Source organism: Phascolarctos cinereus, unplaced genomic scaffold, assembly GCF_003287225.1.
Source record: "Phascolarctos cinereus isolate Bilbo 61053 unplaced genomic scaffold, phaCin_HiC Scaffold_5;HRSCAF=322, whole genome shotgun sequence".
Taxonomy (NCBI): Eukaryota; Metazoa; Chordata; class Mammalia; order Diprotodontia; family Phascolarctidae; genus Phascolarctos; species Phascolarctos cinereus.
This window is the reverse complement of record NW_027555958.1, coordinates 219,840,070-219,867,328: the sequence shown is the minus strand read 5'-3', so window position 1 is coordinate 219,867,328 and position 27,259 is coordinate 219,840,070. Positions and strand designations below refer to the sequence as shown.

General features: G+C 40.9%; 1 protein-coding gene across 1 annotated transcript in view; it reads left to right on the top strand.

The window, feature by feature from the left end:
• TFAP2B (transcription factor AP-2 beta) overlaps positions 1-17,471 on the top strand; it is a 28,804-nt gene extending 11,333 nt beyond the window's left edge. Inside the window, 5 exon segments of the mRNA XM_020993966.2 lie at positions 7,802-7,866; positions 7,869-8,020; positions 9,745-9,863; positions 12,158-12,299; positions 16,141-17,471. Of these exon segments, the coding sequence (XP_020849625.1) occupies positions 7,802-7,866; positions 7,869-8,020; positions 9,745-9,863; positions 12,158-12,299; positions 16,141-16,441 (779 nt within the window). The 3' untranslated portion in view covers positions 16,442-17,471.
• Positions 17,472-27,259: the final 9,788 nt, after the last annotated feature.

Here is a 27,259-nt window from a genome sequence, read left to right as displayed (position 1 = left end):
GGAAATTGGGTTGGAAGGGGGAGAAGTTTGAAGGGAGGAAAGGAAGAAAAAGGGAGGGGGAAGGAAAAAATACTGTTGTCATTTTCCTGGTCATATATTCATCTAAAGAGAATGAAAAGAACCTTAAATATGTTCTTGCAGTTGAACTCACAATTAGGATTTGTGTCTAGTTAGGATATCCTTATTTGAAAAATATGCAATAATTGGAGTTTGCAGAGGCAGCACTGGAATAGCTTATATTTTCTCTTTTTACTCCTTTGTAATTCTTGATCTCAACTTAGAATTTTAGGGAGGTGAAGATTCCACTATGGGTTATTATTTTTCTATTGCACCAAATTTGTTTGCTAAACACATATCCTAAGAAGCAGTCAATGCATACTTTAAAATCTTTATACATACATATGCATATATGATTTAATGTGACTGCAGAATCACCCCATACTGTTAAAGGGCATGTGATATTAACAAATGTTTGCAGTCTCTCGTACAGCTGTAAGCAAAATAATTAACTAATTAAACTAATTAAATGTAATTACAATAACTCATTTCGGGCGTATTGCAGCTGCTTTTCTCTCTCTCTCTCTCTCTCTCTCTCTCTCTCTCTCTCTCTCTCTCTCTCTCTCTCTCTCTCTCTCTCTCTCTCTCTCTCTTCCTCTGACAGTCACTGGGAGAATGCTGAGTGTGCTGCAGAAATATTCTAATGCCACTCACCACAAATTTAGAAACCCAAATGTGTTAACAGTGAGATCTTTAATTATCAAAAGGACTGCTATTCCAAGATACAGTGTTAAATGCTGTAGGATGTTCTTTAGCAGTGCCTGGAGAATGTCTGTACTTATGCTTAATGTCAACAACGCCTGGTCTCAGTAGTTTAGTATTCATTTGATCCAAATGAAATTCACAGAGTCTTTACAAGAAAGGATTCTCTGGGAAACTATAAAATGTTCCAAAAGGCCAAAACATTCAAAGGGTTGTGGAATACAGATTCAAGATGGAGTGATGTATTCCAAATTTTCTTTTTCTTTTAGGATGGCCTATCTCCTAGCTTTGGGGAAAAACAACTGCTCTAGAATGAAATGAGGAAATGTTGGAATGAGGACATGTTGGCATTTGGTTTTAGAATCATGATGTGGAATGTCAGAATTGGGTAGAAAACTGTTTACGTGAAGTGCTGGTTAAATTTTGCTTCTTGCCCCCATTTAGTTACTTCGGTTTTCTTTTGGCTGGCTTGCTTTTAAGTCTGCATGTTTTTCAGCCTGGATGCTCAGACTTGGGATGCTGCAGTTTTTGTGAAGCATGCCCTCTTCTTTGATAGCAAATCTACATCGTTGTCTCTTGGGTTTTCCCTTTGGTTAATTGCTGAGTGATTTGTGGAGGGAGTTTTCTTCATTTGAAACTCATATCCATGGTAGCAAGGGTACAGTCTTTCCCATAGACTTGCTTTTGTTTGATTTGGGCTAGGATGTGTGTGTGTGTGTGTGTGTGTGTGTGTGTGTGTGTGTGTGTGTGTATGTGTGTGTGTAAGGAAAGAACACTTTCTATGTACTTTGGCTACAGGCACGTTTGGCATTACTCTAGCATAGTTATAGCATGTGGAATCTACGAAGGGCATATAAAACATGAATAACAAGAAATGGTAATAATATACAGTCTTTGAAAATATTTAGAATTAAAGTTTACAGTTGAATGTAGCAGAAGCTATATATCATGACATATTGTTTTCATCTATATATGTATGTATACATTAATAAAGCATGTGTGTAAATATAAAGGCCTTAATGAATAGGGAGAATTAAGGATACCTTTTAAAATATTGCTTTACAGTTGCTGGCTCTTTTAAACTGGCACAATTTTTATACTAAAAAGTTTTGTGTTTAACTTTCTGTCAGAAAACAAAATAATCATATGTCATTACAATCCAAAATTTAAAATTTAAATTTATTTGTGAAAAAGTGTACATAAACTGCTGTCAAGTATTGTTTACATAATTTAATAAATACTATATCATACTAAGTGCAGAGAAGATCCCATGAAGAAAAGCTAAGTTTTTTTTTTTTAATCTTACATTCATGGTAAAAGAATTAAACAACCACTTAACACTCAGTTTAAGATTTTATTACTCTTCACTCCATTCTTCATCCACTCCTTTCTTCTCTCCCACATCTCTGACTCCCCACACCATAACTTTTAATAGGAATGTGTCCACCAGGTTAATTGTGCAATACAGGGGGTGAGAAAGGTGGGTTTCTGAATTGGGTAGACTAAATTTAAATGATTGGTCAGTCAGAGTTGTTTAATGTGTTTTCTAATTCATGGAGGTTTCCATGAATAGTTTAGCTCATGAAACAGAAGGTAAAGAGCTTATCCAAAGACTGGGTGTCTTCGAGGATTCTGTGTTTAGGAAATCACAGGAGATTGGATCCTAATGAACCTGGGTATTTTGCACACATTCTTTCTTCCTAGAATAATGGTAATTTTAAAAAGAACAAAACCTTTTGGGGAAAATTAACCTATTCAATCTATCATTTCTGTTGATGTCCTAACATAGATTCTAGGCTTGTTCTCTTGTTATGTTTGCTATCTGGGCTTAGTTGACATTTCTGAAGTAATTTAGTTAAGAGGAAATGAGTTGTTCCCAGTAGAGAGAGCAAACGAGTGGAGTGAAGGTAGCCAGCGTGATAAATGGCTCTTTCATTTGAAGATCTCCAGAGCTCGTTTAAGGCTAATTTTCTGTATTAGCCCCCTTTGAGCTATTAATGCAATAGGCAGGGACCGTGGCCCCTCATCTCTGAGCTGCCCCATTAGAGCTAACATTAAGCTGCCAAGTCTGAACTCCATTGTGGGGTGGGGGTGGGGGGGCGATAATGAAAGGTGCTTTTTAAACTCTCCTAATCTAAACTGGCAGAGGGTGGTTAATACGATTTGAAGGGGGCTGGTCAATGAGCAATCAATAAAGTAATAATGAGAAGGATGCGGTACATTAACAGTCTAAAAATCCAACGAGACATTAAAAAATCATTCTTAACTCTTAGTTCCATTAAGATCAGGAAGGTGGGGGGAGCCCTGCTTATGGAAATAATCACCATTATCATAACACGTTCCCCAAAAGCTCAACTCTCCTTTTAAAATATTACCAGTATTCAGAACCCAAAAGACAATTGTTTGACACACCGGACCTCAGAAACATGTCATATGACACCCTGGAAATTGTGACGTGGTTTAAGTCCAAAGTTCATATATTGTTGCAATGGCTCGTAGTCACCTATCTATTTCGGTTTTTATTTTCTTGGTTTCTTTTCAATCTTTCTCTTCATTTTTTTCCCGCTGAAAAGCATCCATAATTTCTCCCCCCTCCCCATAAAATTGTTGTGTCTTTTTCTTTAGCAGAAAAAAACAAAGTGTAGTAGAAGCGCACTGAATTGGGTTTATGACGATGAAGACCTACGTTCTAATTCTGCCACTTCCTCTGACTAGTTTTGTGACCTTGGGCAAGTCACTTAATATTCTCTGAAGTTATATTCCTTCTAGAGTAAAGGGATCAAGTTCCATTTTCCCTGCCTGATTCACAGGGTGGTGTGGTAGACAGCAAATGAGATATGGTGTGAAAGTGATTTGCAAAAAGTAAAGCACTAAAGAAGCCTAACGTATTTTTGCATGGTTATGGGAAAGCACTTTATTTTACATAAAGGTGAAAGCACCAGAAGTCCGTCGATGCTTTTGCAAGTGTCCAATCACTTCGAAAGTTACCACACACATGCCAACCCCATAGTTTTTTCCACTGCTAAAATGGACCGCAATAACCACATTCGAAGTACAAAAAAAAAAAAAAGATCGTATTACAGCCACCCGAGTAATAAAATCACAGATACCTGTAGTGTGAAATGTGACTTATGCATCAGGTTTCCTTCTGGGGGCCTGATTTTCTCCCGAAAGTAAGCTGTCCCCTTTGGGCAAAGATCCTTTCAAGTACCAGCGAAGCAGAGTACACTTTTGTCCTACGGTGGAACAGGAGGTGGTTAGGATGCAGGAAAATGAGGGACCTAGGATTTAAGTAACCATTTCAGAGAGGGGTTGAATCTTTGGGAAACCTCCAGAGAGACATGTCCATTTTATTTTTAATCGCGAAGATTTCTTTCAGGTGACTTTTCTCTTGCCAGGGGACTTACAACATTCCATTCTAATACATCTTACTCTCCCACCTCTGGTATTAAACGAATACAAGGAACAATTAGAATGAGTTCAGACTTCTCTGTCATCCAGAGGAACCCAAAGTAAAGATTCCAAGTAATCAACATTTATTAAGCCCTCACTATATGCCAGGCACTGTGCTAAGTTTATGAAAAGTAACAGTTATAATATTAATAGTTTTATGTAGTTCATTAAAGTAATATTTTCCTTTGATTTTCCCCTCTTCCTCTTAAATAAAGCTTTGGTCACTGTAATGAAATATTGACTGTTTAATGAACGTTTCTCCCCACCCCCTTCTTATTGGAGAGAAAGGGTTAGATTAAATGAGTTTTTGTATTTTCTTAATCTTGAAGCTGCCAGTTCAACCCAATAGAGAACTAGGGGCGGGGAAACCACTCAACTTTAATGTATGCACAGAAAATTGTAAACATGTAAAGAATTGAAAGCTTCACGCTGAGTTTTGCTATGCTCCATTTCTTTACCATTTCCTGCTGTCGTTTTAAACCTATCTCACTCATCTAGAGATTCGTGCGCTAGAACAGTATGCTCATAATTACTAACAAATCAACCGGGCACTGTTGCTCTGTCGGTTTATTGATAAGCTGAGGGGAAACGGAAGGAGAAAGACAAAGAGAATAAAATATTAGGTTAATCAGGCTTAAGCAAAGTGGGCTGGGGTGTAGGCAGGTGATAATGGAGGAGAGAATTTGGAATAGGAAAGAATGCTCTAGGGAAATGGAAGAGAAGTCACATTCAACAGAAAGGGTTAAAATCGAGAAAGAAGTTTGGTGCTCTGTATGAGGGTTAGAGGAAATTATTTTGACACTTGAAACAAATTGGAAACTAGAAGCAGAACAAAAAATCACAACAAAATATACATACGGACGTGCATAAGTACATACATAAATGTTTCTAGGTAAATGAAGCCACTCCATTCTTCAGGCACTTTTGATGGCTGATTAGATCAGTAGTATTTAAGTGCTAATATATATGCATAGATGCACACATACCTTCTTGTGCACACGTGGGAGGTAGTGAAATATATTCCCCAAAGGAACTGACTCTTGTCAGGTAAATCAGGTAATTAACAATAGCTAAATTAGAGGGAAGCTTATAAATGTCTCCAGAGGTATGGTTTTTCAAGAGACTGTGTCTCTGGAACTTCCCAAATGTGATATCATATGTCTCAGGGGATTTTAAGATATCTCAATGAATTTTAGTTCACGTCCTGTGGAAAGCAAGACATGAACTTGGGGTGGGGGGAGAAGTACCATAACAGGGGAGGTGGGATATTAAAAGTCCACATTTCTCCAATTTTATTTCAATTGAAGATGATGGAAAATTGCATTAAGCCAAAAATAAGATTTATTCCATCTATTTGTTACATCACATTAAGTTTGGAAATTTCAAAAGTTGTATTTAGAAATTTCAAAAATATTGAGTGTACCAAAGGGAAGAGAAAACGATGCTGATAAATTATAAGACTGAATATTTCTTCCAGGCTTACCTAATGCACCTTTCAAATATTCTAGAGCACTTGTTTGTGTTGCCTTGGGGAATTCACAGGCCATGTGTCTCTCTGATGTATCAAAATAGGTGCTGCTGTCCAAATAGAAGTATATTAAAGTTTGTTGGCTTTGTTAGGTGGAAGAATAGAAAGATAGGCCATGCCTAACAGAGTCTTTAAATAAACAGAGTGACTTTAACTTGGGTCACTTTAAATTTCAAATTTCATTTTCAACCCCATGAGTGTTTTCATTGGGCCATTCTCAGATGAAAATATTCACTACTGAGAGAAAGGTGAGGGATCCTAGACTGAAGACAAGCCTTTCAGTATCCACTTAGAAAGTCAAGCGTTGGTGAATCCTATCTGCTTTCTTTCTTTCTTTCTTTCTTTCTTTCTTTCTTTCTTTCTTTCTTTCTTTCTTTCTTTCTTTCTTTCTTTCTTTCTTTCTTTCTTTCTTTCTTTCTTTCTTTCTTTTTTCTCTTTTTCAAACAATTGAGATGGAGTGTTCTCTCTGGACTAACTTTAGTGGAGATGGGGGTGGGAGTGAGAAGACAAAGGAGAAAAACTTCTCTTAAAATATACATAAGACTTGGGGCCCTGAAAAGTCTCTGTGGCTCTTACAACTAGTTTTTGACTTTCAAAGCTCATCCTCATAGTTGGTCTAGGCTCTGTAGAGCAGAGACTAAATAGATTTGCAGGAGGCAATATACTTCTAATTTTGGGATGTCTTTTAAGGAGATTCTAGGCTGTCACAAGGTTCTGATTGCGAAGTTCTGTGGTAGTGAGCAGTAAGCTGTAACAATGGTAAAGTTCTGCCGTACCTAGTTCGTGAAACTGAAATTACGAAATTGTCAGATGGCATAACATATTAGGATTCTTAGATCCAGGTGGCATAAAGAGATTGACAATGTGGAACAACAGGGTGAGGTTAGGGTATTACTCAGGTCCTAAATTTCAGGGGAAGAAGACCACTTCTCCACCTAGATTGGAAGTGTTGGGGTCACCCTAAATTGAGCATTACCTAAACACATCACCTGAGAGAAGATGTCTACCTAGTCACCTTAACAGCATGCAAAAAAGGATGGGGACCAGCAATTATAAGTTTCTGGGAGCAGGAAGTCTGATTATGTTGCTTGCTTGATCATTACAACTTAAAGTTCTTATCTTCTCTTCCTTTCCCTTCCCTATCATTTACCACCAATCTTGCTTAGAAAGCAAGAAAATAAAAATTCGATTAAAAAATCAGCCTGGAGAGGTGGAATACACTTTAGTTGCAGTGGCAAATAGCTGTCAGGTCATATTAATTTTGCAAAAACCACACCTGGAGTACTATTTGTTATCAATTTCTTGCCACAAGGAAGTAACCTCAGGAAGGCCACCCCCTCACAACATATAAAAGGAAATTGATTGGCTGATTGGAGCACCTGTTGTAAATTCTAACTCCTCCAAACAATTATGAGCTAGTCATTTAGATTAATTTTTAAATATAATCCATGTCACCAGGGGAACTGTTTTCACTTAGAATTTAAATCATCTGTATTTGTTTCTAGAGCTGCCATTTTTTAAATCTCTACTTTAAATAATCTTTAAAGTTCTTTTTATCCAAACCCAAATTCCCAAATAAGCTTTGCAACAAGGGTGCTTGCATCCTGAGGTGATGGGCCCCATAGCCACAGTCCCTTCTCTCTCTATTCTAGTTCAGAACCGTAGTAAAGAAGAATCGAATTGGCTACAAATGTGGATTCTCTCGAAGAGAATTAGTCCATCCTTTTTATTTCACTCTCATGGAAAAATACCTCCAGTAACTGTTTCCTTCATAAATAAGGTCAGAGTGGAGATGAAATGAGCAGAATCAATGCAAAATAATACCTTAGTCCATTTGGATTTCGGTGACTTTTATGTAGACTGTTGTCTGCCCATTTGATTTTTACTCTTCAGAGCTGATGTGCCAAACTAACAGACAAGGCTACAATTTTCTGCTTCTTTCACCTAGTTTGCTAGAGGAAGGTGGGGGGGGGATGTTATCCTGTAACCTGGGCACAATATCACAAAGATAGATTTCAATTTCTTGGCCACCTTTATTATATGATTTATTTTTTTTTTCAGTTCCTGTTCCTCCCAAATCTGTGACTTCTCTGATGATGAATAAAGATGGCTTCCTGGGAGGATGTCGGTTAATACAGGCGAGGTGTTTTGTTCTGTTCCTGGACGTTTGTCCCTGCTCAGTTCAACCTCAAAGTACAAAGTGACCGTAGGGGAAGTTCAAAGACGACTCTCCCCTCCTGAATGCCTGAACGCTTCTCTCCTTGGAGGAGTCCTGCGAAGGTAAAACTCCTCAATAGCCAATGTGTTCTCCCGACATGCACCTCCAATTGTGCCATTACCCTGCAGAAGAAATTGGCAGACAATGTGTTATTTTTGCTTGCGGTTGGGGAGGGGGGCATGGAAGGCAAAGACTAAATGATGTCTTCAGCAAACAAGAAAATGAATTCTAGGTATCAGGACGTAACTGGTGAACCCAAGGCAAGCACGTGCTCAGGAACCCAACACACACACACACACACACACACACACACACACACAGAGAGAGAGAGAGAGAGAGAGAGAGAGAGAGAGAGAGAGAGAGAGAGAGAGAGAGAGAGAGAGAGAGAGAGAGAGAGGAGAGCACAGAACAACGAGATGTTCTCAAATTAAAGCAATCAGACCACAGCACTGCAAGGGTGCTCTTTTATTCCCTTCGCTTTCTCTATGATTTTTTTCTCTGCCTTTCTTTTTCTGTCCTCTTTAGCAGGTGCCTGGACAATATCCTGTTTCTTCTCTTTCACCCATGACTCCCCCGAATACATTCAATGTGCTTTTTGGGGGGGGGGGCGGAGGAGGAATTAACTGTTCCTCTCTATAAGTTACTTCCTGGCGTTCTTTGGATCACTTCTTACTTAGAAAGAAGTGGAACAACCTCAAGGATTCTCACTGAAAATCGGGTGTAGAGATGTCATTTAATTTAAGTTTTGAAGAATCCTAAGGGGGATTGCTTACACATCCATTGTCCCTCAACAGTGACAAATGAGGCTTTTTCTCTGGTGGTTTTTTCACAGTCAGATCATCAGAGTTCCCCTTTGAAAAAATATTTAATGAAAAAAAGCCTTCCACTAACAGCCTTGGGGGCTAAGGAGGCTCTGTCCATTTCTGTCCATAATGAAGAGAAGAGAGAATTGGGTAGATTTGGTTTCTTAGGGCTCTGTCAATGACTAGGCACAGTACCATGGTCTTCCTATTGGTGAATGCTTTATTGTCCCTTTTACTCTCAGTTCTCTTTGATTCAAGTGTAATGGAAATATGGAGATCTTCCCAGCAACTGAGTTTAGGAATTCCTTTAAAAGTTTTAGTTTCTCAATCCTTCATCCACCCAACCAACACATGTACATACATGTATAACATGTGTGCATATAGATAGATATGATGATAAGCCTGCCATTTACTCTACTCATTCTCTAGTAAACCTGCCCCTTCTTTTCCTTGATTTGGTCACTTGTTACTACAGTAAATACACTACTTTATCTAGACAGTATATCTCCCTTGCTTCCTTCACAGGGGAATGGGACTTTATAATAAAAGAGAATGGACAGGTAGGTGGTAAAGGCTCAGGAGCTCTGCCTTAAATACTATCTGTATATTTCCCGCTTTAGCGACTTATCTAAAAGAAAATAACTCTGTGTGTGTGTGTGTGTGTGTGTGTCTCTGTGTGTGCACGCATGCAAGTTTTACCTTCTCTGGACTTATATTAGTACCTACACACTAATGATTCCCATCTGGTATCATTTGTTCTCCGGAGATAAAAGAAAACTACTCAATTTTTAAAATGTCCTATATTGCAGAAATTAAGCAAACCTCAGCAAACTATCAGCAAACAACCAAAAGGAAAGGGGAAAAAATGTGCTAACCTCAAGTTAAAACCTCTTCAAGCTCCAGTGGTCTTTAGATTGCTAAGTCTAAACTTTGTTTCAGGAACACTGTGAGGTTAATCAGAATGTTAATTCTTGCAATTTCAGAGCCAAATCGAAAAATGGGGGGAGATCTTTGAGAGAAAGGCTAGAAAAAATCGGTTTGAATTTACCCGCGGGCAGGCGCAAAGCCGCAAATGTCACTTTACTCACCTCCCTGGTGGAAGGTAAGCAGAGAATTGCAGTTCGTTTTACAGACTGGCTGATCTTAACTGTTTAGGTTGTAGGCTGACATTTTACGTGTTTCGTGATTAACTGGAAATCATTGCAATTTTTGTGCCTCTATAAATCAAGCATCAGATTAGATGAAACTGCAAAGATGCTTTAATAATGGCCGAGAGGGTGCAGGCAGTTTTTCATAGAAGAGACTGAAATAGTACTTTTCAACTAGAATAATCGGAGAATTTAGATCTGAAAGAGACCTCGGAGGTCATCCAGTTCTATCTCCCATCCCATGAAGGAAGCTCAATATGTAGCCATATGTAGCCTCTATTTGATGTAGTCACCAAGCAGCCTTCAGAAAAATTTGGGGAAAACAAAACAAAACTTATTATTTACTTATAAAATGGGAAGTTTAGGAATTATTATGTCACTCCTGCTGTCGTTGCACATGCAGATGACCTTGAGCATATTACTTCTGAAATATAATTTAATCATGTTCACGATTCCTTTTGCATCCAGAATAAAATGCAGAAGGGGCCAATAATACTCTATGAGGAGCCATCCATTGCTTATTCACTAGCCATAATTACATGCGTTCTGATTCACTCCTTAGTTGGGCTGTAGCCTGCTTATGTTGTGCAATAAGTAAGACTGTCTTCACAGTCCAAAAGGACTGGAATAAGTACAAAATTCTATCCGTGGACAAAGAATGGCTAGATAGGAAATGGTCCTAGCAGGAAACAGTTGTGCAGTCTGATACACACTTTGTTATATAGGTTTTGCAATAGCAAAATGACAAGCTTGATGGCCTTGAACTGTTCCCTGTGGATTCAGTCTCATTACTTTATAGTCACACCAATTTCGGGGTTTGGATGAATGGAACAAAAATGGAGGTTTGGGTTATTATGACATTATATCTGCAATAATTAAGAACTGCTCACACAGATGTTGAAAGCAGTGGGTATTTTAATGTCTCATTGAAAGTGTTACCTGTGCCAAAGGCTGCATTTGGACAATTGCCAGAGTATTTATGGGCCTATCTCGATAATACTATGGATTGTGAATAAACCAGATATTTCTTTCAAGTTCAGGCATGACTTAGTACATCCATTGTTGGAAGGAAGGAAGGAAGGAAGGAAGGAAGGAAGGAAGGAAGGAAGGAAGGAAAGAAGGAAGGAAGGAAGGAAGGAAGGAAGGAAGGAAGGAAGGAAGGAAGGAAGGAAGGAAGGAAGGAAGGAAGGAAGAAAAGATCAAGGTGACATCAATATAACATTTAGAAGTGAGGTTCCCAGTGGAGAGGAACCGGAAGTCCATTGAAATGCCAGCACTTGGTTAGCAGTTTTCAAGTTGATTAATCTGTTAGTCTATTAGGGGAACTCCCTTTAATAGTCCCTTTAAGTGACGTTTAAAAGTAAGTCACTCTCATTCAAAATGATGTGGTTGTGAAATTATTAGACATATCTGTTTTGCATGTTCTGAATCTTCTCCCAGAGCACCTAGGGCGGTGCTTTAAAGAGTTTTTTTTAATGCTTTATTCTAAAGGGGCTGCAAAAAAAAAAAAGCTGCTGGAATCCCCCCTAGAGCCTTAGTTTTCTCCAGCTCCCCGTCTTCTGGTGGCAGAAAGTACATCAGTAGGAGTTTGATGACACAAACCTCTGGAGGGTAGAAACCTGAAACCTGACTAGCAGGGGAAGTGACAATTAGAATTAAATTTGGAATAATTATTTCTTTCATGAATGCATGCATGCATATATGTATGTATGTGTGTATGTATGTATTATCTTTGGCCACCTGATGTTTTTTCCAGTGTGGTGAGAGGGAGAGGAATATAGTGACACTTGGATTTTTAAAAGGGGGATTGGTCATGCTTTGGAAACGGGGAGGGAAAGGGACTGAAGAAACAAGAGGGAGAGAGAATCTGGTTGGGCAGTCAGGCTTTTTAGCTCTCTTGTAGAGGCAGTTTCTGAATATAACTTGCTACCTCCTTAAGACAGAAGTTGGGATACCAGGGACCCTGACTGACTATTTACACAAGACCAGGCTCAAGTTCAGGCTGAAAAGACGTTCAGAAGCTGGCCTTGGGGTGGGGTGGGGGCAGAAACACTGATCTTTCCGCTTTGATTTAAGAAAAGAGGTGCTAGCCTTTCATTCGCTCCCCCCCCAAAAAAAAAACCGCAGCTAGCCTCCTCCCTCTCCTATGTCCCTACAGAGTAGGGAGGGAAAATTGCTGATCTCTGCTATCCCCTTGGGCACGTTTAGGATCCCATGTTGATCGTGGCTTCTATGGTTGTCTTTTCAGGAGAAGCTGTTCATTTAGCTCGGGACTTTGGGTACATTTGCGAAACTGAATTTCCCGCCAAAGCTGTTTCGGAATATCTAAACCGGCAGCACACCGATCCCAGTGATCTGCACTCCCGAAAGAATATGCTCCTGGCTACAAAGTGAGTGTCATTGTTCCCCAGTCTTCTCTGGTCGCAGCCTCTTACCCTTCAGCCTTTTTAGCTGAAGCCATAGGGGACCTGACGGTTCTGCCTTTTTGACCCACTTAATCTCAGAGCAGTCAGTGGGGGAATTTTTTCCCGGAAAGCTCTTTAGTTCCATCTCTTTGTACGTAGGCCTTGTATCTCCGTGTCTCCCTGGGATGCTGGTTTGGAGGTAGGGCAAGGTGAAAATGACTAACGGTACCAGCCCCATGGGATCCATTTTTCCTCCCTCCCTCCCTCCCTCCCTCTCTTCCTTCCTTCCTTCCTTCCTTCCTTCCTTCCTTCCTTCCTTCCTTCCTTCCTTCCTTCCTTCCCTCTCTAACTGTGTAGATATGGAAAAGACACTTATCCTTTCTGAGCCTGGTGGTGGTGATAATATCATGGATCAAGAGCTGGAAGGGACCTCAGCCTTCATCTAGCCCAGCCTTCTCATTTGGCAGCTGCAGAAACTGAGGTTCCGAGTGGATAAGTGACTTGCTCAGTATTATAGAATACAAAAAAGAGCCAGAATTCAAACCCAAATCTAGGACTTTTTGCACGAAATATCTATAGTACCTACTTCAAAGGATTGTTGTGAGATGATGAGATAATTTCTGGAAATTTGTTTTGCAAACTTTTAAGCAATATATAAATATTGGTTTTGTTAACACTTTCCCTTTCTCTCACCCCTTTTTCCTTCCTTCCTTCCTTCCTTCCTTCCTTCCTTCCTTCCTTCCTTCCTTCCTTCCTTCCTTCCTTCCTTCCTTCTTTCCCAATCCCTCTCCCTTTTCAGTGTATATCTCTGGTGTATGTGTGAGACTGACTTAGAGTACCCTGAATTCATCTCCCAAGCATCACTGGGGTTTTAAGAAAGACTGAATATGTGCTTGCTTGTATCCATGGTCTTCCTCAGATTTCTATATGTGGATTTCTGCACGCCTTTTTATCTGTAGTTCTCTCTACACTACACTGTAACATACAAATAAACACATGTGGATATATGCATGATATGTATATGATATACATGTGTATCTATACATAACACCCATCTATAATTACTATGTTTCCAATGTTACTGTTTGTCATCTTCTACAGACTTGTAAAATTTACTACAACTCCAGAGGGGAAAATAGTAAATCTATTGCTAAATTTAGCTCTATAGCTCATTTGAACTTTTACAGTGGGTTTTCTATTTATTTGATTTACTCCTGTCTTTGGCTTCTGTGTCATATTGTTTGGTGTTTTATGGTCGGCTTAGGCCTTCAGTGGTGCAGCTCTGCATGTTCTCGCACGTTTATCTTGCAGGCACGGCCCAAACAGCGATCATTTATTTAGTGCTCTAGGACGCGGTTTGCTCCGTTGACAGCGTAATTTAAAGAAATATATGGAAGGCTGAAAAATCATTTGCTCAAATTTGTCCAGATGTTTTCTAGACGTGATTTGAATTTGATTGCCCCTTTCCACAGGGTCAAAAGATATTAATGTCCCAGAACTTTAATTGCTTACAGACCCTGGTTTGGGCTTTGAAGATTTAAAATGTTTGACTCTACCATTTGTTCTTCCAAATTCAAAGTTTCCTTTTTGGCACTTTGGTAATGTAACAGAACTCAAGGAAAGACTGTAACCATTTCCCCCATCAAAGCTTGTCAGGGATTCCCTACAACTTTGGGCCAGTTTTGCATCTGAAGGGCCAATTCCCCTTGAAATTGTAGACATCTTTCTCATTCTCTTTACCAAATCGATCTTCCCCTGTTTCACTGGGGGAAGGGACTTCTCTTCTTTTGGAATCCTAAGACTGTGGACCTCTTGAATTTGATGCTTTGTAGGGAAGGGGAAAGGTCCTGAGAGATGAGAGAAGGGGTCAACATTGAAAAGGGAAATAGATGTCAGGAAACTGTGAAATACATTATTTTTCTAATGTAGTAAAACTGATGTTTTTAATGACATCATTTTAAACGGAGTACGGTCCTTGGGCTCTCCCAACGTCTTTTTTTTTTCAGTCTTTGTCCTGGGAAAGGATTGGGGCTGCCTTGATTTCTCTTTTTTGCAGCATTTCTGTGCTAATGATCTTCCTCACCCCTTGGTGGTAGTGGTGGGGGTATCTTAGATTTAACACAGTGCCTATTTCTCACTCACAGCTATGGTAGAAAGGGTCTCTGAAAACTGGGGTAAATGGGAGAAGAAAAGGGAAGAGGGAGAGTGCTAATGCATTTTTCCCTTCTTCAAAGTAAGGAGAAAATGCCCCAAAGGCAAGCACGTTTTCCTGGTCAGCTACCCTGAAGGGACAAGTGTATAGCAGAGATGTTATAAAGGCAAAAAACATATTGCATTTTAGCACCTTCTTTCTGAAATCTGCACTGGGTCTCTCTTTCCTGCCCAATGTAAGTGAAGTATTGATTTAAGTCTGCAAAGTCTGCTAAGATTTGAGGTTCTGATACAGAAGATAGGCCTTTTTATTCCACTGCACCCTCAAGATTCTTTACTGTCAGATGGGGTATTCCCCATTGAAATACTTAAAAAAAAAAAGAGAAGAATTTGTTTCTCCTGAAGGGATGGCATCCCTGGAATTCTGTGCCTTTACCCAACCAATCAAAATAAAGTTGTGTGGGGTTTTTTTCCCTTCAGGGCATAGTATAAGATACACTTTTTAAAGGCTGTCTTCCTAGTGGATATGGATTGTTGCTTCATTATATTTTCCTGTTATAGGAACTAAAACCAACACAATTCATAAATAGTTATGCATACAATAATTCCAAGCTGGATGTTTTCTCTTAATCATAAATATTTTGAGTGTTATTTTTTTTTACATCCACTTATTCCCCACTTGTTTTCCTAACCTTCCATTGTTCAGGTTTTTAATTACTGCTGTAACCCTTATTTTCCAGTGAACACCCAATTAGTACCTCAACTAGAAATGGTATCAAATATCTTAAAAATAGTATCCTCCTCTTTCACACATTCTCCAAATAAACTTTTTAAAATGGCATCAGCATTCCTTATTGGTCTCCTGGCATAAACAGTGACTGGCATGAGTTAAGCCAGAACCTTGGCAATTTGTAGAGTTGCAGTAAGCTATATTATACCTCAGTCAAACTTGTGAATGAAGGACTAAGTGCTTAAGGGTCTTTTGCCTTTGCTAGAAAGGTGGTTAAAAAGGGAAGAAAGCTTGGGAAAGTGGCCTCATAAAGAAAGAAGTCAGGCAAGAGCTCAAAGGGGTTGTCACTTTTGAGGAACGGTAGGAAAGAAAGTTGGGTTTTGGAAAAAGGGGACCAAGTTGCAATTCAGTTCTACCACTTAATTTCTGTATGACCTTGAATTTGTCACTTACCCTTTTCCAGTCTCAGTTTCTTCATCTATAAAATGAGGGACTTGAATTAGATGTCCTTAAAGATTGTTTCCCATTGTAAGTCTTTCTGTGTGCTACATTAAAAAGAAAAGAAAAGAAAAGAAAAGAATGAAAAGAAAAGAAATCTTGAAAATAATGTCAGGGTGATATGCAACTGTCCAGAGGTGGAGCCCATAGAGTCAAACAGAAAAACAAAAACTATGGAAAGAACTCATAGAAGAAAAGTAAAACTTGGTGTTTAAGTACTCTCCCTTCCAGTTACGGAATTTCCACCTCTTTCTTTTTCAACCCCAGCTGCTTAGCAACAGAAGCAATTGGAAAGAGAAACAATAGAATCACCTAAGTTACTTCTATCATGGCTAGAAGTGTCTCTGAGTTTGAGTTTTTCCTCTTTTTTTGGTGACAATGAGGAAGGAAAAAAGATGTTGATGGAAAGTATCATTTTTGCTGTTGTTCTTGTTCCTCCCCATGTAGGCAACTGTGTAAAGAATTTACAGACCTACTCGCCCAGGACAGGACACCCATTGGAAACAGTAGGCCCAGCCCCATTTTGGAACCCGGGATTCAGAGCTGTTTGACCCACTTCAGCCTCATCACCCACGGCTTTGGGGCTCCAGCTATCTGCGCTGCCCTCACAGCACTGCAGAACTACCTGACAGAGGCTCTCAAAGGCATGGACAAGATGTTTTTGAACAACAGCACCACTAACAGGCACACATCTGGGGAAGGACCAGGTAGTAAAACTGGAGACAAGGAGGAAAAACACAGAAAATGATTTTTTTAAAGGAAAAGGGAAAAATCTTTTAAATAAAAAAAGAAAAAAGAAACATTTTAATTTTAGCTTTAAAATATTGGATTGGCTTTGGAAGAATTATATTAGGTAGAGCACACACACAAACAAAAGTTAACAAAAAACAAAAGAAAATAACTTTTTAAAAATCAGAGGCGCACAACGGAGCAACACTACCGGTTCTCGGTGTCTATTCAAGATACACTTGGAGACAACCTCTCGGATTTTCCACATCGGTTCTTTCGATCTTAGTAATGCTGATAATAAAAAAACAACCCTGATTTTTTTTCTTTGGAAAAATAAACATAAGACAAAACATGAGAAACAGTAACTTATTGGAAGAAAATCGGATAAACATTGGTGGTGTCAGTGCTTTGAAATCTGGTTGGCTGAGACGCACGAACTGTTTTTAGACAATTCTTTCCCTTTCTCCTCCCTTCGAACTTTCCTCCTCCCTCATTCCCAATTCATTCTCTCTTCTTCTCCCTCCCTTCTTCCCTGTCTCCATTACGAAAGTCTTCCGGGATGAAATGTTTGTGTCTGGGACTTAGGCGTTGCATTTAAAACCTTTCATTTTCACTTGACGCTTCGTTTTTAAGTCACAGGTACCATTTTCCCCTTGCATAGCTTTGATGGTTAGGATTAGCGAAGGGGAGGTGGAAGTTGATGGGGCTGGGAAGGGGAAGGCCAACAGCTGTAGAGGAGGTCGCTGCGATCTTTGGCAGGGACTAGGGAGAGAGCCTGGGAATCTGGAATATAAGGACGAATAAGCTGTATTAGTCATCTGCTTCAGCTTCCTCATTTCCTTAAAGAAGTGTTTCTATTTCCCAGCAACGCCAGCGTCTGCACAGGAACCTCCCATTTGTTCTAATATCTGTGTGAGGTACCGGTTTTCAGAACTGTAGCAAAAGAAAACAAAACAAAAATACGAATAAGTTAATTAGTATGTATTCCTTCGGAGGGGTATGTACCATTTCATTCTCTTCTGTTTTCCAAAGCTGTGCCAGCATGGTTTATGAGCTTCTTCAAAGAGGACTTGGGCTTTCTACACAATCTATAAGGTACAGAGACAAGCAAAGTTCTGATACTTTTTTAATCAAAGCCGGTAATTTCAGGATTCTGCAGGTGCACTTCTTTAAAGAAGCTCAAAGGGAATAATTTAGGAAGCACCCGATATCGAGGTGGAAACAGCTGTCAAAATGGTTGTTGCTAACAGTGACCTGAGCCCTGGGATTCTATGCAGAAACCAAATTAAAGGGGAGAAAGGGGAGAGTCTACAGGAAATTGGGGGAAGGTGAGAAAGGGAGGGGAGCCCAGTATTCTTGGCATATTCTTTCCTCTAGTAGATTCCACTTCTCTAGAGGAAATTATTGAGATGGTCTAGGATTCTTGTTTTTCCACGAAAAGCAGGGGGGGGGGGGTGAAACAGGCACTAGTGTCTCTGCATTACTTGCTATATTACAGGATGCTTTATGAATGAGGGTCTTTTTTTTTTTCCCAGGCATGCACTTGTTTTGGCATATAGATGGTAAAATAATGCAAAGTGAAAGGAGATACGTTTCAGCTTTGATTTTTGCCGTCTGGATACATTTTGACTATTCCCAGTGGGTAGAGTTTTATGCATTTAAGATCTCTCACTTATGGCAGAACAGCTACTTTCTCTGTCTTATTTCGAGCATTATCTTGAAATAAGATATAGAATCCAGGCACACCCAAAAAGCAGAGTGAAGAAAATGCCCGTGGGGGGTATGTCTCAGAATTCAGTGTAAACACACACACACGCACTTTCCTAAGCAAGGCCAAGGAGAACATCCCCGTGCAATTTTATTATTCTATTATGCACCCCTTCCCCATCTTCCCCCTCCACCTTCCAACATTCCTCTAAGATAAAAATCCAGATGTTATTGGCCTTGAGTTTTTGACTTCTGAATATTTACAGTAGATCGCATACACATTAATGCTGTTATTTGCTCAGACACTCCCCCCTCCCCTTTCCGCTGCTCTCCTTCACCTCCCGTGCAGAATCCCTCAGCTAGGTGCCTCTCAAGCAGCCAAAGCTGGCATCTCCATAGGATGCAAAATGATTGGCATTTTCATTTCACGAGGGGTGCCTGGCTTCAAGGACATTTCCTCCTGGTTTTTCTCCTAGCCTTTCAGAGCCAAATTTGTTGGGTTAAAAAAAAAAAAAGGCAGAGCTGCGCTGGAGGAGTTCCACTCATAAAGCCCATGGCGCTTGTATCTTGAGGAGAATTCCAATGCCCTAGGATGGGCGTTATAAAGCATATGAGCTCCAGCCTTATTATTCCAGGAGCTGAGAAGCATCTCTGGTCAGGTAGCGACAGCAAGCTAAAGCAGGTGTGTTCTGATTACTCTTAGCCCGGATAAACTGCACTGAAAAACCATCATCTCCTTTCCTTGCAGGACAACCTGTCCCACGTGCGTGACGTGAGGGAAACGTAATGGACACGCATTGCACTTACTGTCCAGTACTGCCCTTTGAAAGCGTGTCTCCGATTCTGGCCGGGTTCTGTTGAGGAAACAGAATCAGGTCGAGCTCGCCCTCCCCACTCTCAGACTCACCCCAAGGGCTAAACCGGACTGAAAACCCAAATCTCTCTCAACTAGGTAACAGGCCGAAAAGTGCAGACAGGTTATCAAGGGGAGTAAGGCTCCTGGGTCCTTTTGAGTCCCGTTTGGACAAGACGTCCACATTTGGAGCATCCTCCTTGAGATCTAGTTTGGCTATATTAAGGGATTTACCCCTCTTAGATCACGTCGCTCCACTCCGCCCCCTACCCCCCAAAAACCCCCCAATAACAACAACAACAACAACAACAGATCAGAGAGCTCTTATGTCAAAGCAGACATGTCGTTGTCTGGATATTTAAAAACCAAGATGTGTCATAAATGAAAACCCACTCGATTGCCCATCGCTGTAATATTTATGTGTTCCCCCCACCTCCAATCATTCCTTCAACTTCTGACAAGTTCCAGGAGGCTTCTTCCGCCACCTCTCTCCAAGGAAACCTCCTCCATACCCACTCCTTTGCACTTAAACACACTTCTTGCTGGCCAGGCAGCTCTGACGTTTATCTGGTAATTGAGTTATTAAAAGATTTGGTTTCCGTGGGCCCATAAATCAATAAACAGTAGGATTAACGCGAAAATTTGACTTTTAACTCAGGCAAGCCCCTTTTAGCCTTGTTTTCAAACCAAACATGTGGGTCACGGTGTTTTTTTTTCTTTTTTCTTTTCTTTCTTCTCTCTCTTTTTAAACACAATCCACTCAGCATGGGCACCTTCTTCAATTATTTCATTTGGTTTTCTCATCTGTCCCCCCACCCCACCCCATCCAAAACCGAAGTTAGAAAAAGACTAAGGGCACCAAAGTCACAAAACTCGCCTAGGAAAGTTCTTTGGAAGGGACTAAAGTTAGTATACTTGGACTCTATCTGATATTCATGCAACAAGTCTTTATGGAAGACCTACTATGGACGTACCAGACATTGCGCTCGCGCCCCTGATCAATGACTTCAACACCAGATTGCTACTTCTAAAAAGTATCCTTTTAAGACTCCTACATCTTTTCCTTCTACTGTCCCCTTCCCTCCCTATTCGGCGACACCCCACTTCCCTACCTTCCAGCTCTCTGCCCTAGCGATCCTTTTTTTCCCCTTTCTAGTCTGCAGCTCCCCAATTTCCTTGCATCCACGGAAAGAACCTATGCAGGATTTTGAACACCTTGCTTTATTTATTATTATTTTTTCTTAAGAAACAGATTTGTCTCCACCAGTTAGGTCACATCTTCTACAGACTTGGTGGAATGAAAAAGGAAAGTCCGAATTTACCTAGGGATTGTTGACTCCCTTTATCGAAGTCTCAAAGGAAAAGGGCAGTGCTTTCTTAACAATTTTTTTGGTGAATGTCATCACATCAGATACTTTGTAAATTTTAATGTATTATGTGAAAAGAAAACATACTAAAACAAAATCTGATGCTCCTCCAGAGCCTAAATTACGTTTTCCCTCGTATGCCAATGTATGCTAAACTATCTGAAAATAAACAAAAAAGGCGGACAAAAATAAAATTCTTCTTTTAAAAGGGTGAAATGAATACCATCCGTCTTTATATGCCAAAATATACTCCTTTCTTGGATTTGTCTTATTCACTAAGAATCTGACCACACTCGAGAAATATCAGTTTACTGACTCTTCATGAGAAGAAACCTGGAAGGGTAACGATGTTAAGTTTGTATATATTTATTTATGCTTAATTTAATGGGAATGTGTAAATATGGCGAGCAAGTAGTTTGGGATTATTTATCTGTGAATCTATACCTCTGTGAATGGGTGGAAAAAACCGCTTGACTCTAGATAGTATCCTATCTGAATTTTCTGTTCTTTATAGACAAGCTGTTACGGTAATGGGTAGAAATTGGTTTATTGTCCAGTGTTGATCTGATTTACATAAATAAAAAAAAAGATTGTTGTGTTTTGGTTGTGTTTTTATCTTCAGTTTTTTGAATGTGGGTCCTGCTTCGTTCTGCAGACAAAGTATAGCTAAGAAGTTTTTGCTGTTTCTTTTCCCTCCTATCGTATGGGGATTGGAAAACACAGGAAATGTTTTCGTTACAAAAGAAATACAATAAATATTGCTTCTCAGAAATACTGGCACTTTTTGTCTGACTAGGAAGTGTTAATAATTTTTTATTCCAAATTGATACCCTTCTCTCCTATTTCTAAGCAGATTTACAATAAAATTCATATTAACTACATCCTTTGGTTTATTTTTGCCTTTTGAAGAATGAGGTGTCAAATCCTTTCCCCATGTCGCCATTAAAAAGTGGGACCCTTTCTCTAAATAAAGCTCCACACCCCTAAGAGCTGGACCTTTGGGTCACTTTTTCCTGAATGGAGGTGGATTTGTGTTCGAGCCTTTCAAGGGTTGGTTGGAAGAGGAGGAGGGAGGGTGAGAAGTGGAGCATGATCTGGGGAGGGGTGAGGGAGTTAGATGTGATTTGTGGCCTTGGAACTGAACAAAGTTAATTGGCCCATTCGGGAACGAAACCACGACCTTGGTCTTAGGAAGCAGCCCCACGGTCCCGAACCAACTAAATAAAGACTCTGAACTGAAGATGAAAAGGATTATGCTAGGGTAGAGAAAAGGAATCCATGTTTTGGGAAGGCAAGTGCTATGTACCCAAGGCTTTCGAGGCATATCAAGTGCCTTTGGCGACCCTTCTTCCCACAGTGAACAGGCAAGCCTGTTTATTCAATAACTCTTTATTAAATAACTACTATGTGAAATGTATTTATAATCAATCTATCACTAGGAAAATTGGGTACCTTCCTCTGTGCCAGGGAAGCATTAGGAAAACAGCATCTTCAGATGGGAGTCCAAGTTGTTATATAGCTTCATTTTTGAAGGTGGAGGCGAGAGAGGACAGCTTCATCTCACAGAATTGTGTAGAATCATGGAAAAGTTAATGAAAAAGACTCCACTCTTTTTTCTTTCAAAATAATTGTTGGGTCTTCTTGTTAATTATTTACACAGTAAGATTATCTGTCTTACGATATTATATTAATCAGGAATGAAATCTGAGAGGGAGGGAGGAAAGAAGGAAGGAAGGAAAAATGGATGGAACAAAGGAAGGAAGCAAGGAAGGGAGAGAGGAAGGAAGTAAAGAAGAGAGGGAAAGAAGGATGAAAAAAGGGAAGGAGAAAAGAGGCAGGAAAGGAAGAGGGGAAAGGAAGGAAAGAGGGAGCTAAATTGGAAGAGAAAAGAAGGAATGAAAAAATAAAGAAAGGGAGGAAGGGGAATAAAGGCTAGAGGAAGGGAAGGAGAAAAAAACAAGAAAGGGAAGAAGGTGATGGGGAAGGAGGAGAGGAGTGAAGGAAGAAAGGAATGAGGAAAATGGAGAAATGGAGGAAGAAAGGAAAGAAAAAGAAAGAAAGGAAATAAAGAATTAGGGGAGGAAGGAGAGGGGCAGGCAAGAAAACCTAGGAATATGGGATTAAAAGGTTGTAATTAAAGTGTGCAGAAAGCAAAATATTGTTTGTCTCAGGTTCAGGTGAATGGATGAATTACATTTAGTTTCATTTTCATTTGCCTTGGTAAACACTTTGTCACAGTAGGAAGACAAAGTAATGACCACATCAGTTTTGCCTATTCCCCCCCATCCACCCACTCCTCTATCCATCTATCCATTCATTCATTCATCTATCCGAAGAACATTTATTAAGTACCTACTATTAGGAGGTGGCTGGGATTGGTGCTCTGGGTATAAAAAGAATCAAAGAAATTTCTGCCCTCAAGAAGTTTATAGTCTAGCAGGGATGGTAAGATATGTACACACACACACACACACACACACACACACACACACACACACACACAATTGAATTGGAGATGGCTGACCTAGCCTCAAGGGACCACTCGGGTAACATATTAGCTAGTAGACAAGGCTTCAGATATCCCAGATTTAGAGAGCTTGATGACAAAGGGAACTCCCAGCTATTCAACGCTTCCCGGGTCTGAAGAATCAGTCTTTTTAGGAAATCCAGAGGCAGTAAAGAGATGAAGGACATCTGGAAGAAAATACGGCAAATAGGGTGGAGGATGGAGCAGAGGGGGAAAAGGAAGAGAAAGAGAAACATGTGAAGACGTGTGTAAGAGAGAGCCTGATAGATAACTGAAGACTAACTGGTGGATAACTGTCCAAACTAACCTGGAACGAGGAAGCTTCATGAACTAATAACCATTCTCTTGGAGCTCCGAATCTTTGGGTTGAGTGAACTGATCTCTACTCTCCTGGGTCTATTGATAAACCCTGGAGGCAGATGAGAGGGGGTTCTGCAGCGTACTTAGGAATTAATGAAACAGCTAGGTGCAGAACATTGATGGTGATGATGAATGGGCTTTCAGCCTCAGGGTGACTGGCCTCTTTTGGCCTGATGCTGCTAATGCTGTCCCTGTCCAGTTACCTCCAGACTTTCTCCTTGCCTGCTCTCTACTCCCGCGGTCAGTAAAAACCTTTCTCAACCGCTCAGTCCAAGTTTCAATACTCTCACCCTTAACCCACCCCCATTTCCCCAAACCCTGTTAGGTCTTGACCAGAATACGCGGTGCAAATACTGAGCTCCGATTAAGAGAGTTTGAGCTTCTTGTGCCAAAAAGCACTTGCTTGAAAACGTTAAGGTAGCGCTGAAAAGAAGTCATGAATGAATAGATAAACGGAATTTTTTTATGAACTTGAAAATCAATGGGAGTGGTTCATGGCCTTTAGCTGGGGAGATTCGCAACCTTCCTCAAGTTGCCTGAGGCATCTACGCGCCTCGTGCCCAAGGAGGAACCGGTCTCTTCTCCCTCCTGGACGCCGGCTCACCTTCCTCATTCTCTCACTGAGGCTTCGAGGGCGGATAGCCTGTCATGTTTCAACCGGTGAAATTAAACGCGCCGTTCCCAAGTCCATTAATTTTAGCTTCTCATTAATCTATTTATAAGAGAGCCCGCGCAGGCTCTATAAATACGGTCCTATAAAACCCACCTCCCGCCCATAAATCTTCCCAGTTGTTTATTTACATGGAGGCCCCACACTTCCTAACGATCCCCTGGTAAACTTCATTAAGGCCCCACCGCCTGGGTCTAGGAGCGAACGTTCGCTGCTGTCTCCCCCACTCAGTGAGAGGCTATCTAGGGAAGGGATGGGAATGGGGAGGGGTCGAGGACTACTGCTCATTTTTTTCTTTTTCACTTTGTTTCCACGTTGCTGTCCCAAATTCAGCTCTTCCCATTTTTCCATCACAAACTTCACATTGATTTATATCGTCATAAACAGCCTTCTTCTGGCCGCGGGCTTTCTCATAGCTTGGGGTGAGCTCCCTCGCTTGCCAGCATGGCAGCCGCTGCTTCCGTACTAGGACTCATAAATAATCGCCCCAGCTGCCCTCTGATTAGGTCAGTCAAATGTATTAATTCATTCTCCGCCCCTTGTTCCTGGTTGAGGTCTCCCCATCTCGCTCTAACGTGCCCCACACTTCTCTAAGAGTATATATTGACATAGATCTGTATTGACCCTCTTGGGTCTCAGATCTGTTTTCTCCCCTACACTCTTGCCGACTCGGGCCACGAGAGCTTTGCAGACGCACACCGGCACAAGCGCACCTCCCTCTGAGTGCGAATTGTCCGCATGAACGTGGGCGCGCGTGCGTACCCACGTATATGTACGCTGCACAGCCCAGGAGAGGGGACCCGTTCCTGCTTCTCGCCCAGGCTCCCACGCAATGTCTCGCTTAGCTCCTGGAGCTCGCTTCTTCTCCAAAGCAGAGGTCTGCCCCTAGCTGATTGACCCTGCTGGGGGGAAACTTGGTTTTGCAGGGGCCCAGCAGCTGCATTTTGGCCAGTTAAGTTCAGCACCTTTGACACAGTCGCCCCCAGTTGCGCAAAGATAGCATCGCATCCCCATGAAATAGTTTGCAGCCCTAATCATTGGTACTTGGCTAAATTAGTTTGGGATTGACCCCAAGCTGGAAGTGACCTGGGTAAGATAACAATCACACGGGCCGTGTAGAGAGACCTGGGTCTTTTCAAAGGAGAAGAGGGGCGGTTGCAAAGCCAAGCATAGTCACACCGAAAAAATTCGGAGTGCCTTGGTGGCATGGGCAGCCCTGGTAATTATCTGTGGCTCAAGTAGTTAACACGTCCCGAGCCCGTACCCGAAGACACTTGCAAACGTTCTAAGGACATTGCTGTCAGTTGTCATTAACAAACTTCTTTGCTTACCAAGGAGCCTGGTGGGGATCTGAGATGCAGATAACAGCCAACTGCGCTTTGGTAGGCTAAATTTGTTCTGTTAAATGTCACAGGAAAATGTCACGGGCGTTAGGAGTGTTTCAGGAACGGTCAGACTGGAGTTTGACACGTGGGCCATAGAGTATGAGGAGCTGGTAAGGGAGGGAAAGAGGGCTTTCTCCTTAGTGCATCCCAGGGGTTAAGTGGCACTGGAAGAGATGACCCAAGTCCAATAGGGGTCTCCCTCTGGAAGCTCACACACATATTCATCTAAGATCAGACTGAGCTCTGAAGTGCAGTTACAGCTGATGCAGCCACTCAGCATGAAAGGTCTTCAAAGAAGCTGGTGATGACATGTGAGGATCTCTTGCTGTGCTGCCTGACCAGGGAGGGAGGGAAAGCAGTCTGTCCTCTGGGAATTGTAAAGTTCAGAGAACTTATCAAAATAATCTCAATGTCAAGTTCTTATTACAGACTCAGAAAAAAATGCATCAATTTAAATCAGGCTAAGAAACAGAGGGAGTAATGCATCTGAGAAACTCTTTAGAAACACACATACCCAATGCCCTCTCAGCCATTTACCTTATTCTTTTCCTGTTCCCCTATTGGATTACTTCCTAGATTAATTAAAATGTAATAATAAACCAGAAAGCAGGATCTCCCAAAGAATTGTACTGATCCTTCATTGCAGGGTGACTTCTGGTGGAGCATCAGTCAGTTCAGTCAGGTCTTAGCCATCTGGAAAGACCAGGCTATAGCATCCAAGAACCAAGCCAAGTTCAAGAGAGCCTCCTCACTCCCTGGAAGATGACTGTCAGAGGATGATTTTCTGTTTATTTGTTTCCTCACATCAGCTTATTATGAATCATTTATTAATGAGTGGAGGGGCTGTGCTTTTGGCAAAAATTAAGAGGTGCACTTGCCAACAATAGCAAGATATACTGATTAAACGTGGTCATCTCCTGACCGCCAGGGCCTTCAATCTAGTCATCTCTAGGAAAACAAGCCTTTCAGATAAGTCAAGATCAATTTACCTGACACCTGCGTGTTTGAACTGAGAAGCATGACACAGCCTTACAAAACAGCAGTTAGAAAATTAAAGGCGAGGTGGCCCAGGCTTTGCATTTTTTATCCTGGCTGTGGGCACAGACATTTAGATTCCCTACATTGTTTTCAATAATAACAATAAATCCTTGAGATAGGAGATAGTTGTTTTGACTACTCGTACCCTTTTCAAAACTCACCACTGAAGAACTTGGGAACAAACTTACTAAGCCAGAAACCAACGTGCCTCAAGAGGGGACCTGAGAAACCTACTTTCTAAACAAAGAACTGGAAATAAAACAAATAGTGCCAGATTTCCATAGCCATATTGAAGAATTAAGTGACCACCACCATAGGAACCTAGATCTAGAACTAGAAGAAATGGCAGAGGCAGTCTAGTTCGACCCACTCATTTTACAGATGAAACTGAGGCCCAGGGAAGTTAAGTAACTTGTACAAGGTCACCCAGATAGTGGGTATTAGAGACTAAATTTGAACCCAAGTCCTTGGACTGAAAATCCAGGGCTTTTAAAAAAAATTATTATTATGCCACTAACTGCTGCAGAGAATCATTAATCTTGTGAATTCAGATCTTCTATTTATCTGTGAAGCCCCTCAAATGAGGAAAAGGAAAGAACTTGAATTCTCTTTATTGGACGAGTTCAGTAAAATTTGGTGAAATATTCCTTAACTCAAAGAGCTCTGAGATCTTGGAAAGGGGTGGGAAGAGAATGAAGACTGCTCTTTGAATATGCATATTTCCTTTCCTTTTGTGGGGAAAGAAAAAGGGGGTAAAAAGGTCATGGAGAATCAGAAATCCATTCCACACAACCTAGAAAAAGGAGCATGGGGAAGCCTGAAGTTTTGTCTTCCCTTGAAAAAAAGTTCAATCAAACAGTGCCTTGCGTTTTCTTGGGGGATAATGGCCCAAGACAAGGGGGTCTAGTAACCAAAATAAAGATTGAATCT